The sequence below is a fragment of the Schistocerca nitens genome, chromosome 3 (assembly GCF_023898315.1).
Source record: "Schistocerca nitens isolate TAMUIC-IGC-003100 chromosome 3, iqSchNite1.1, whole genome shotgun sequence".
In the NCBI taxonomy this organism is placed as follows: Eukaryota; Metazoa; Arthropoda; class Insecta; order Orthoptera; family Acrididae; genus Schistocerca; species Schistocerca nitens.
The window spans coordinates 899,425,872-899,440,042 of NC_064616.1; the positions used below are offsets into that span (position 1 = coordinate 899,425,872).

The following is a 14,171-nucleotide window of genomic DNA, read 5'->3' on the forward strand; positions in this document are numbered from 1 at the left end:
AACAAACGATTAGCTGGTGGTAGGCGTTCTGATCATACGGATATCCTAAATGCATTCCAAGTATGGGAAGATGTATGGATGAATGGTGAACTGACTGAAGTTGATTTTTGCGAAGTGTGGATTACGTGGCTGCCATGGGAACACTTTGCCAGTTAGTCAACAATTCCTGTGTGAGATCGCAATCATCGAAGAGTTGCAGATACATTCGGGTTTTTGCAATACGTATTGCTTTCTGCACAATAATGCAATATACACATCAGGTTACAATGTAGGCATCTCTTCAATATATTATGCGTCTCTACATCTCCCCTGTAGGTGGTGGTGGGTGTATTTGAGGCTTTGGGTATAAGAGAGCAGTTTGCCATTGCAAAACTCGGAAGGAGTATGCAGAGGGCAGTACATTACTTCCTCCCACATATGCATTTTGCTTCGTATAACAAGAAAGTGCAATCTGCGAAAAATTTTGCGACAGTTGATACAATAGCAGTGTGGGATTTTGCCTTACGGAAAATGAAAAGGCTTTTGTCATTAGTGATTATCTGTTTAATTAATGTGAAAATGCGACGTGACAATGGTTACTTCAGTGTGAATGTGGAACAAAAATAACTTTTGAACGAGACTAGGTGAGCATAGGCATTGTTAGGGAAGTGTGTTACGTGCAAAAGCGACAATAAACCGAAGTAATTTGTCTTGTACTGTTGTCAGTTCAAAGTGAAAGTTTTCATTCTTAAATTAAATAACTTTAATGTCTGTAATGTCTAAGAGACACATTCGTTTTAGGCCCATGGTCAGGTTAATTACATAACGAAGCGTGATCTCTATATAAAGCTCCTATACTCCAACAGCCAAAAAAATAAACTAGAGAAGACATTAATAAAGACAGGAGTGAGGAGCTTTAAATTTGGCGACCCTGACAGGAGAAGTAGCTTTATATTTGGCGTAACATGTGCGAACGGTAGAGCTACGATTCTTCATGTGGAGAGACTAATAAAAGTGCGTCATCGTCGCCAGAACGTGCGTAGAGCGGAAGTCTACAGCATCTCGGATTGCAGTGGTTCGAGACAAAAAAAAAAAAAAAGGGATTCTACATCATCTTGGATTTCAGTGGTTCAAGATGATCATCTCGAAAACACAAGAAAGTGGGCGCAGTTTGCAGCATCACACATCAACCAGCAATAGCACTAACGAACTTAAGTGTTGCGATAATGCCAACTGGGCAAAAGTTTGGAATTGCTAGTGTATGTGATGTGACGTATTTTGCTTGTGTTTTGTACTTTCTACATTCAGCGTAAGAAAAGAAAATGTCAGAAAAGGAAGATGTGCCAGTAGTTAGTGTTGCAGATGATCAGTTCGACTGTGAGGAAGAGAAGATGGAGGTAATGTCGACAGTCAATTTTAGGAATAAATGGGAGTCAGTATTTGAGGAATATATGAGGAGAAGCGAAGAAATGAGAGAATCGCGGGGAAGGAAGAGGAAGGAGATGGGGAAGAGGAAGGGAGACAGAAAGCAAGATAATGAGGAGATAATGGAGGAAAATAAGAAGAAAACTCAAAAAATGATAGACAAGATAAATGCAGTGAAACAAGTGGAACACATAAAAAACGCAAAACACATGTATACTGCCGCCAGAATGTTCGATACAAGCGGAGCCACGGCTGGAAGCAACAGCAGACATAAGGCTGTTGATTGAGTTACCTCATATTAAAGACAATCAAGAGAAGTTTAAGGATGACGTAAAATCAATAGTCAAGGATGGTGGAGAGTAAATGGCGAATATGTTTAAAGAAAGACAAGAAGAGAAACTCATACACATGTGAACCAGTAGCTGGATTTTGAGAAGCATTGTAAAGGGTTAGGAATAACGCAATGTCAATAATCTGAGGAGAGAAAATGGAGGAAAATAAGAAGAAAAATCTAAGGAAGATAGGGAAGGTAACTGCAGTGAGCCTAAATATCAGAAAATATAGAAAGAATCATGCAGGAATCGCAAAAGGATCTAAAAGAACCACAAGAAGAGAAACCCACGGACATACTATTCTTACAGACGGTATGTCATCTGAGGAGTGAGATACAGAAGCTGATTAGGACACCTATTTATTCACTGAGACACCTAGTTCTGAACTCATCGTGTCAGGCCGAGTGGCAGCTAATGCAATCCCCCGATAGTACGTAGCTGCATGCTAACGTGCTCAATATGGAGACAGATGTATTGTCAGTTGATGAAGAATGCAATTTGAAAGAAGGACAAGCAGATGACACGTACATTACAGATGATGATAGTAACCTGCTGGATATACACATTCTCAGTATGAATTCAGATGTATTGTCAGTGGATAAGGAAGATATTACAGAGAAGGATACACAAGCAGAGGATGAGAAAATTATTGTTTCTGAGAGGCTGGGGCAAAACGAGATGGAAACAATTCGGGACTTGTGAACGGAGGTGTAGAAAAAAGTGGACATGAAGGACATAGAGGACTCTGCAAGTTAAATTGTAATATACTCTAAACAGCGTGGCAAAGTTCGAGTTCGGTGCTCATTACCAGTCATGGGTCAACTGGAAATGTTTCTCTCATGAAGTGGTTACGCGCACGTGTACTATTCGCAGTCACGTAACGTAGCTTGAAAGCAGTGGTCACAAACAGATCATAACCAACGGGGACCGGAGTCTAGTATCATGGCTTGTCCATCTCGGTTTCATACCCGACGGGAACTACCGCTGTCAGTGAATGAAGGTTCATCTCAACCAGTTTATGAAGGGAACTGCATACTGTGGGCATTTGGAGTCGGGTACCCCACAAAAGGCCAATGCTCACAACTATTCATAGGGCTGTACGTCTTCACTGGGCCAAACAACGTCTTCAGTGTACTAAATAACACAGAAACTGGACACTAGCTCATCAGAGGCATGTATTACAATCCAACGAATCGCGATTTTGCATCTTTCCAAATTATATAAGGCGTCGATTGCGCCTTTGGCCCAGTGCGGGTATTAACCGGTATGTGTATGGGGTGCAGCTCGGGCTCCATGTGTTTCCATGGTGTCTGTGGGGTGTTTTTCGTATCGTGAACTGGGCTCACTCATTCAGGTAGCCATGAACATGAAATGAGATTTTTATTTGAACATTATTGGTGAGCAAGAATGTTGTGCAATTCAGGTGGATACACCATAATTTGGGCAACTTTATTCACGGTATGGTCATGGGCACGGCCAAAAACTGTAACTCCTTTCTGCGATCTCGTCAAGTCTGTACGGTGAGTCATGTCGATGTGTGCAGACTACCAACTCGCACATATACACCACTTCCCTATGATGACTGGTGTCAGTGGTCAATCACATTTCCACCTGGTACCGATTCTACACCGTCTTAATCGCTCCAAAGCGACCAGTGTTCTCTTACAAGGGAGAGAGTAATATTTTGTCCGGATTGTTTGTAAATGTAGGTTAGAAAGCATGCTCTGAATGTATTTGTCTGGTGTGTAAGCTCCAATCGCTTACGCCGTGGACACTCTAGTCCTGCAAGAGGGCAACAGCCATGTTCACACTACACACGCATACGGTACCGGTTTGACGAACACTCGCACCCGGAGTGGCCCACTAAATCACACGATTTGCATATCAGGATTCACTGTATTTCTGTTTTTCACAGACGGCCGTCGCGCTATTTCCAGTCTGCATTTAAGCCCTCCTTAACTAGGTCATCCTTGTTTCTTTTGCTGCCCATACGGCAAAATTCATGTACATATTCCTGTGTCTCATTTCCTAATGTAACACTTTCAGTATCACCTGATTTAATTCTACTGCACTACTGGCCATTAAAATTGTTACACCAAGAAGAAATGCAGATGATAAACGGGTATTCATTGGACAAATATATTATACTAGAACTGACATGTGATTACATTTTCACGCAATTTGGGTCATAGATCCTGAGAAATCAGTACCCAGAACAACCACCTCTGGCCGTAATAACGGCCTTGATACGCCTGGGCATTGAGTGAAACAGAGCTTGGATGGCGTGTACAGGTACAGTTGCCCATACAGCTTCAACACGATACCACAGTTCATCAAGAGTAGTGACTGGCGTATTGTGACGAGCCAGTTGCTCGGCCACCATTGACCAGACGTTTTCAATTGGTGAGAGATCTGGAGAATGTGCTGGCCAGGGCAGAAGTCGAACATTTTTTGTATCCAGAAAGGCCCGTACAGGACCTGCAACAAGCGGTCGTGCATTATCCTACTGAAATGTAGGGTTTCGCAGGGATCGAATGAAGGGTAGAGCCACGGGTCGTAACACATCTGAAATGTAGCATCCACTGTTCAAAGTGCCGTCAATGCGAACAAGAGGTGACCGAGACATGTAACCAATGGCACCCCAAACCATCACGCCAGGTGATACGGCAGTATGGCGATGACGAATACACGCTTCTAATGTGCGTATCATGATGCTGTAAACAGAAACTGAATTTATCCGAAAAAATGACGTTTTGCCATTCGTGCACCCAGGTTCGACGTTGAGTACACCGTCGCAGGAGCTCCTGTCTTTGATGCAGCGTCAAGGGTAACCGCAGCCATGGTCTCCGAGCTGATAGTCCATGCTGCTGCAGACGTCATCGAACTGCTCGTGCAGATGGTTGTTGTCTTGCAAACGTCCCCATCCGTTGACTCAGAGATCGAGACGTGGCTGCACGATTCGTTACAGCCATGCGGATAAGATGCCTGTCATCTGGACTGCTAGTGATACGAGGCCTTTGGGATCCAGCACGGCGTTCCGTATAACCCTCCTGAACTCACCGATTCCATATTCTGCTAACACTCATTGGATCTCGACCAACGCGAGCAGCAATGTCGCGATACGATAAACCGCAATCGCGATAGGCTACAATCCGACCTTCATCAAAGTTGGAAACGTGATGGTACGCATTTCTCCTCCTTACACGAGGCATCACAACAACGTTTCACCAGACAACGCCGGTCAACTGCTGTTTGTGTATGAGAAATCGGTTGGAAACTTTCCTTATGTCAGCACGTTGGAGGTGTCGCCACCGGCGCCAACCTTGTGTTAATGCTCTGAAAAGCTAATCATTTGCATATCACAGCATCTTCTTCCTGTCGGTTAAATTTCGCGTCTGTAGCACGTCATCTTCGTGGTGTAGCAATTTTAATGGCCAGTAGTGTACATTCCATTTTCCTTGTATTATTTTTGTTGCTGTTCGTCTGTTCAACACGTTATCCATTCCGTTCAAATGATCTTCCAAATCCTTTACGATATATCACACATTTACAATGTCGTTGACAACTCTCAGATTTTTTATTTCTTCTCTTCGAACTTTAATTTCTTTTCCAAATATCTCCTGGCATTTGTTTATTGCTTGCTCTATGCACAAATCGAATGACGTGTGGGATAGGTTGGAACTCTGTCTCACTGTGTTCTCAGTTAATGGCCCCCTTTCATGTACCGGGACTCTTATAACTGTAATCGGGTTTCTGTGCAAGCTGTAGATAGTCTTTTGCTTCCTGTATTTTCCCATGCAGATTTTTGCAACGGAATATTCAACCAGGCAAATATCGCAGACTTCGTCATATGTAGTCGTGTCCTAACGCTCTCCGGTGAGGAGGCTTCGTCAGGGTGATGAATGAAGGCTGGCTGGGTTGCAGCAGCGCTTTCGAGTAGAGCCGCTGGCCCGGCCCCACGGACACGGTTCGTTGTTGCGCAAGCAGAGTGCGGGCGTTGTGCGAGCGGAAAGATGGCCGCGGCAGATTCCCGCATTGTTGCCGGCGCACGCAGCGGCTGTGCCAGTCGCGCAGCGCGCTATGGACCCTGCGGACGTGCTCGCCGTCGAGCTCTGCGGATTCTCGCCGCCTTCCGTCTATCGGTAGGCTCACACTTCGCACCGATACGCTCTTCGCACCAATTCACAGTCGCACTCGACTTTCAGCACTTTTTCTCTTTCGGCATTGCATAAGGCTGAGTATCACAACTTCTTTTCTTCTATTGTTTCGGTATCTGAGAAGGGATTCATGCAGCTGTGTGTGTGTGTGTGCGTATCTTCTCTATTACTTTTGAAGGAGAATTTTGTTGTTTTACCGTAGACGGTAGAGTATTTGCTTTGGCAACAAATGTTATACAGCTATTATTTTGAAACTTCCTGGCAGATTTAAACTGTGTGCCCGACCGAGACTCGAACTCGGGACCTTTGCCTTTCGCGGGCAAGTGCTCTACCAAGATAATGCTCAGAGCCATTTTTAAACCTCTGAAAAGCTAATCATTTGCATATCACTGCATCTTCTTCCTGTCGGTTAAATTTCTCGTCTGTAGCACGTCATCTTCGTGGTGTAGCAATTTTAATGGCCAGTAGTGTACATTCCATTTTCCTTGTATTATTTTTGTTGCTGTTCCTTTGTTCAACACGTTATCCATTCCGTTCAAATGATCTTCCAAATCTTTTACGATATATCATATATTTAAAATGTCGTTGGCAAGTATCATAGTTTTTATTTCTTCTCTTCGAACTTTGATTTCTTTTCCAAATATCTCCTCGGATTTGTTTATTGCTTGCTCTATGTACAAATCGAATGACGTGTGGGATAGGTTGCCACACTGTCTCACTATGTTCTCAGTTAATGGCCCCCTTTCATGTCCCGTGAGTCTTATAACTGTAATCTGGTTTCTGTGCGAGCTGTAGATAGTCTTTTGCTTCCTGTATTTTCCCATTCAGATTTTTGCAACGGAATATTCAACCAGAATAAGGCAAATATCGCAGACTTCGTCATATGTAGCCGTGTCCTAACGCTCTCCGGTGAGGAGAAGTACTGTGAGGAGCGGGCGTGAGTTGTGTTTCGGTAGCTCAGATGGTAGAGCACTTGCCCGCGAAAGGCAAAGGTCCCGAGTTCGAGTCTCGGTCGGGCACACAGTTTTAATCTGCCGGGATGTTTCGTATCAGCGCACACTCCGCTGCAGAGTGAAAATCTCATTCTAGCTATTATTTTATTTATGTATTTTTCTTTCCTTGCGACTACTGGATGGATATAAGTAAATTGCAGCTATCACGGAAGCCCATTGTGGGCTGTAATTATCGTGCGGTAGCGAAACTTGGAAGATATGCTAATGCGTTTATGCGGAACCTATTTACTCTGGAAGAAAATTAGTGCCAATTTTGGCCAGCTGTACAACATGTCGCCGACGTCTCCAGTGCTCATACTGAACAAATTGTATAAGTGACGAGTAACATTAACATTATGCCTTTCTCATTTATTTGACCTTTTCTGCTCACGTTCTATTCCTAACACATTACATATGGAAACATTTCCATACATCTTTCATGCACTCACAGAGCCACATTTGCATCTAGTGTCCAAAATTGAAACTAAATTTTTTTTCAGCGTAAATCGGTTCCGCACTATTGCATTAGAATATCTACCAAGTTTCCCTGCCATACAATAATTACAGCCTACACTGAACATATGCGAGTAGTTGCACTTTAATTCAAACAATCTGGTATTTTCGGGGTTGCAGCTCCATTCTCAATCAGGCTGGGATCACCGTTGGTCACAGCGAAACTGAAATTGCAAAGAACCAAAGACAAATAAATAAATAAGAGCAACTTGTGGCTGTGGAACATCTGTCTTCAAAAGAAATAGGTGCTGATAGGTGAAATTAAAAGTGAATACATTAGATGGTACACTCTAGCTCTTTATAGCAGCCTAAACGTCAGTAATTGACTTGAACTGTCGTATCTGTTCCGACGGTCGGAAAATACGTGATGTACAACCTATTTTGCTACATTAGTTGCCTGAAGGGGACCACTAAACCGACAAGCTGTAGATGTTTCCTGTATCAGCTGTGGTTGAACGTGAGGCTTGTTACAGTGTTCTCGAATCTCCAGGAGCAATGATGTTTTTCAATGTAGAACGTAGTCGTCTATGCTGTGTTAATTTTGACATAATCTCTACTTTTGAGTTTTGATGACCCTTACCGTTCTCCGTTCCACTTCTCTCAGATTACTAGTTTTATGAAGTTTCCAAGTTCCTCAGCTGTTGCTCTTACATGTTCCCTCTCTCCGTTGTAAATGACTACTTTGGTCAGTTTGTCAGCTATTACACTTCAAAAGCAATTGTACAAGGTATCGTGGAGGATACATTATATCAGTTTTAGTGATTTTCTGGCCTATTCCATTCACATATTGACTATCCATATACCACTGTGCATGCCATAATCCTTCTTACACTGTGCTCATATTTTCTAAGCATGACATACGATAGTGGCAGCGTTATAGTTGTATAGTGTTCTTTTTAGAATATCTCTCTCGATTCCGAGTCTCCGCGACTCTATGAACTAAGGTACAGCAGTTTGTTCTGTCCTGCACATTCTCCCGCAGACTTTCCGGGTTGGAATTCATTACTTCTGCGATGCCATCGATCCATCCCATCCTTTGCCACCCTCTTCCCCTTGTGCCTTCGATCTTCTCCAGTATTAACGTCGTTTCCACCGAATCATGCTTGCCGGCCGGAGTGGCCGAGCGGTTCTAGGCGCTAGAGTCTGGAACCGCGCGACCGCTACGGTCGCAGGTTCGAATCCTGCCTCGGGCATGGATGTGTGTGATGTCCATAGGTTAGTTCGGTTTAAGTAGTTCTAAGTTCTAGGGGACTGATGACCTCAGAAGTTAAGTCCCATAGTGCTCAGAGCCATTTGAACCATTTTCGAATCATGCTTTCTCATAATGTGCCAAAATTGAACAGTTTTTACTTCAATATCAGATCTTCTAAGGAGCAATCTGGTTTTATTTGCTGTACTGTTGACCTATTCATTCCATTTGCGCTCAGTAGAACTCCAAGAGTTTCCACCAACACCACAACTGAAAGGTGTCTATTCTATGCCGTCCAGCCTTTCATGTGGTCCAGGTCTCACATCTGTACATCACAATTGAAAAGACCGTAGCCCTTAGTATACGGGTTTTTGTTGTTAAAGTTATGTCTCTATTCCTTAAAACAATGTCAGGGTCGGACATTGCCTTTCTGCCAAATAACAAGCGTCTCTTGACTTCGCGGCTGCAATCACCGTCAGCAGACGGTAGGAGACGAGGTACTGGCAGAAGTAAAGCTGTGAGGATGGGTCGTGAGTCGTGCTTGGGTAGCTCAGTTTGTAGAGCACTTGCCCGCGAAAGGCAAAGGTCTCGAGTTCGAGTCTCGGTCCGGCACACAGTTCTAATCTGCCAGGAAGTTTCACCGTCAGCAGAAGTTTGGAAGCCCAGGTGCGATTAATTGAACATAGAAACTAACTCCTTTTTTTCTTCTCCTATGTGCGATGAAGTGATAGGTGTAGTTACCATAATTTCCGTTTTCTTGACATTTCTTTGATGCCTTTTAGAATGTAGGTTCTCTAAATTTACCTAACAGGGTTTCTCGAGGCCTACATCATATTGCGGTGAAGGGTCCCCATTTAAGGCCCTCGAGCATTCCTGTTTTACTTTGGTGTGAGCCATACCGACCTCTTCCTGGTACGCATCACGAAATTCATTCGTTCTGATGCCTATTTGATACGGACTCCAAGCACTGGAACGCTACTCTGGATTTGATCATACTAAACTCTTGTAAGAGATTTCCTTTACAGACGCATTTAACTGTCTCAGAACTCTTCCAACAAATTTAAGCCTTCCATTCGCCTTTCCTAATACTGGTTTTAGTGATTGTCCTATTCCATGCGGCTTCTCAGTATTACCGTTAAATACTTATACGATGTGATGTCCTCAAGACGTTCATCACTAGTCTTGCAATCAGGTACTATCCGGTTCTGTCATAGTCACTATCTTACATTTAAGCATCTTTAAAGAGAGCTGCAATTCATTGCATTGCATGAAGTGGAAATTTTGTCCAAGGCTTTCTGGAGTTCCTTAAAACGTCCAACAACGATAAGTTCCTGTACACAACAGCATCATCAGCGAACAATCTTGTAGAGGTGCTGCTTATCCTGTCTGAGAAATCGTTTTGTATATTGAGACTATTAGTGGTCGTATTGCACTTCATTGTGGCACACACAATATTGCTCTCGTTTCTGTGGAACACTAGCCGCCCAGTAAAACTTACTGGATTCTATTTGTCAGATACACACTGAACCAACCACGTACTTGTAAATATGCTCCTCTGACCGTTTCTTAGTTACGCAGCAGTGAGATTTTACCGCCCGTATGGTATCATATATATTCTTAGTTGTGAGCTAGTATCACAACCTAGTTCGGCTAGTTCGCTTTACTGCACCTTTCTTCAGCCAGCACTTTAGAAACTTGGCTGGTTGGCTGGTACCTTCTTCCTCACCATTCTTTACGAACAGTCTCGACGTGTTTTCTTTCTGTTCAGTCTTTCCATGCAGGAAAAATACAAGGTGATTCACCTAAGCTGCTTACCTCAAATATTTATAGAATCGTTGAATGCACTGAATTAAGGTGTGAGCACGCGATTTTACTCGAAGGAGCGATTATTTTGTTATAGGGTCAGAGCCTGAAACTCTTTTGCCTTTCGAAATAATGAAGCAGCTATGATTTTCTAAATAAAGAGGTGAATGTCAAGTACGCTCGAGAGCCCATGAAATTTATCACGAAAAGTGTCGCGGCATGCTCTAATCGCCTCTCTTTAGGGAAGATTCCGCCCGTAATCATAACAAGTGTCATATAACAGTACTCATATCTTTAAGTTCTCTCGAGTAGGATTAAAAATCATAAAACTATATTAAAAATTTTAGTAGTCGCTGGATCTGCGTAGGAACGAATGTAATGACACTGGTCAAACAGCAAAATGCTCTCCCACTGCGAACAAACAGTTACAGATAACCTTATATCGTACTTCCAATAGATCCTTAAATGTTTGAGACGGGCATGTTAGATGACAAAAAGAAACACTGTCGGAACAGGCCTCGAAAGCCCAACGTTATCGACCGGTCGCCGTGTCACCCTCAGGTCTTAGGCGTTACCGTATGCGGATACAGAGGAGCATGCAGCCAGCACATTGCTCTGCAGGTCGTTGTTAGTCTTCGTGACTGTTGTCGCTAATTCTCAGTCAAGTAGCTCCTCAATTGGCCTCACGAGAGTTGAGTCCACCCCGCTTGCTAAAAGCACTCGGCAGACCCAGACGGTGACCCATACAGCGTTTAACTTTTGTGATGCGACGCGAACCGGTGGCAAGCTATATGGCAGTCTGTTCATTATCCACCTTGATTTTGACACAGAAATATCTTAAAAAAGGAATTCTTCTGCGTTGACTGATCTTTTGCTTGAAATCAAAAGATGATCTCAGTATTAGTAATTAGCAAATGTCGCTCCCTTGGTCATTATCAGTTGACGTTGCAACAAAAACTGTTCTGTTTGCAGCATATTATGATCCATACAGCAGTAGCAACATCGGATGACTTTACAGACGTTCACCACACAATGAGTGTTTCGAGTTCAATAGTTACGCTAAAGTATTTCAGTGTTATGTACGCAGGTTTGGAGCCGAAACCCACTAAGTGCTGCAACTTCTTAATTTTACACGAGAACTTAACACTTGGGCCTATGTTACTCGTATATTATGGTTGTGCAGAACTTTTAGTAGGGACGCCATCACGTGTTGCTTTATCCTACACTGCCTGTGGATCATAATATGCTCTAAGAATGACAATACTTGTACCCACGTAGTTTAGTGCTGTCCAAGGGAGCGGAATTAACTAGAGCTAATAATGAAATAAAGTGCGCCTTTTTACAATAAATTTACAGCTTACGCTGGAAAATGGCTTACTTTAAGAAGTGGACTGCAGCTGTGGATCCATATATACAAAGGCTATTGACAAAGAAGCTTGTCGACCTTTCAGCTTGTACTCGTTGCTAATATGAAAGAACTTCGTCCTCTGTATGACAGTTTCATGTTTCCATCTCCTAGTTCGAGATGCTAAATATCTCACGTTTCTAGCAGCTCTTCGTTCCCTTACAGCTTCCAGACGTCTCTTCACAAGGTACTCATCCGGAATTAAATATTCTAACCTCAGGGCTGTTGGTTTATCCCGGATAGAAGCGAAGATTTTCCCTCGTCCCAGTCCCTCCAGGACGGCCCAGGTCCACTTAGCCTGCTATCAAATGACTACTGAGCATCTTCCCCGGGTGTACCAGGTCGGGTTAAAAGAAGGCATCGAAGCAATTCAGAGGCGTGATGCTAGATATGCTATCAGTAGTGTCAATCAACTCGCAAGTATTACGGAGATGCTTCGTGAACTCAGACGAGAATCCTTGGAGGTAAGACGACGCTCTTTTTGCAAGGCGCTACTGCGGAAATTTAGAGAACCGGCATTTGAGGCCGACTGCAGAACGATTCTAGTGTTGCCAATGCACATTTCACGTAAGGACCATGAAGATACGGTCCGAGAAATGAGGGCTCGTACTGAGGCTTTTTGACAGTCTTTTTTCCCTCGCTCTATTGGCGAGTGGAAGAGGAAACTAGTAATGGTACAAGGTGCCCTCCGCCATACACCAATTTTTCTGGAATTGTAATCATTTGTAGTCTGTACATGTACATCACATCTACCAATTTCCGCCTCATTCGGGTAATTCCTTCATGGTGCGTCTTTTTTTTTCTTTTGTCTTAGAGTACATAATCAATCTAAAGCTTTCCAGTGTCTCCAGATCTCTTCCACGTATATAATCTTCTTTCATGATTCTTAAATCAAACGTTAGCGATGATTAAATTATGCTCTCTGCAAAATGCTACCAGGCGGCTTCTTCTTTCATTTCTTTTCCCCAGTCCATGTTCTCCTTCTATTTGACCTTCTCTTTTTTTTCCTGCTAGCGAATTCCAGTCACCCCTCACAGTTAAATTTTTCTCTCCCTTAACCATCTGAATATTTTGTCTCTCCATACATTCTTTCAATCTCTTCATCATTTGCGTAGTTAATTGGCATATAAACTTGTACTAATGTGACAAGGTGTTGGTTTTGTGTCTATCTTGGCTGCGATTATGCGTTAACTACGCTGTTCATAGTATCTTACCCGCATTCCTATTTTCTTTTTCATTATTAGGTCTACTCCTGTTTTACATCTATTTTATGTGCTTCTCTTCCAGACTTGGTTATTTTAATTGAAATACTCGTCATTCTTTGACGAGATAATGTTGATTACACACATGGTTACTGTCAAACAAAAATAGGCAAGAGCACCATGTGCAAATAGAATTTCAACTTCAAGTTCATTTTTCAGATAATGTGAAACATAAATTTGTGGTTTATACGAACTTAAATATTTATTGAATCACTTGTGAGGCAATATTTTCTGAAACAAATATTTATGGATTTACTGTAGGAAGGTAGGCCTGAAACAAATAAAACTTTGTGAAAGACCTGAAATTGACTTATTATTAGCCTACTTGAGCACCTCAGTGAAAATTTCCGTAATTTGTACGTTAGCACGGAAATTTTACTTTGGGCATGAAAAGTCTTGTTGTTATGAGAAACAACCACTTTCGGCCTCACTTAGTGTGTGCTGAGACTTGGTTCTTGCAGTACCTGACAACATGTCCTCTCATAAATCGAGATAGAAGAAATAAAATAGAGTTTATTGTCTCATAAATAACATACAATTCCAAGTTAGTGACTTAATGTACAGGAGTCTCATTAAAGCACTAAAGATTGTTTTCAGTTTTTCTTAAAATATGATTAACATAATATACTGTACAGGATGTATAATTAATGATTTTTTAAAAACAAACTTTAATCTCAAGTATGTGGTCTCTCCTGCTCAAATTCTCATATACTTAATGAATTCTTGAATTGAATAATAAAATATCTGCACCAGCTTGTCATCTAACTTCTTCGATGTTTCTAAATTAATATTGAGCAAATCCATTCCTTTTACTTTGTTTTGAAATTTCGTACCCAGAGTTTAAAAGAAAAATTTTGATCGATGGGTAGGCAGCATAAACTTATTTTCATTTCTGGTGCTATAATCATATTGAAATTGATTTTCTATAAATAAATCTGGATTACTGTAAACAAAGATCATCAGTTCACAGGTGTGGAGTGAGAGAACACTTAGTATACTAAGATTTTTTAGAAGTGTGAGAAATGATTTTCTTCGCTCTGCATGGTGTATATTTTCTAATGATTGTTTTTGAAGTGTTAACATTAAGTGTTAATATTCGTGAGATATTGTTCGA

At 42.1% G+C, this 14,171-nt stretch overlaps 1 protein-coding gene across 1 annotated transcript in view; it reads left to right on the top strand.

Annotated features, from left to right (window-relative positions):
* The first annotated feature begins 5,813 nt into the window (after positions 1-5,813).
* The window catches only part of LOC126248959 (uncharacterized), a 208,874-nt gene continuing 200,516 nt past the window's right edge, over positions 5,814-14,171 (top strand). Inside the window, exon 1 of the mRNA XM_049950494.1 lies at positions 5,814-5,878. Within this exon, the coding sequence (XP_049806451.1) occupies positions 5,817-5,878 (62 nt within the window). The 5' untranslated portion in view covers positions 5,814-5,816. The remainder of the gene's footprint in view (positions 5,879-14,171) is intronic.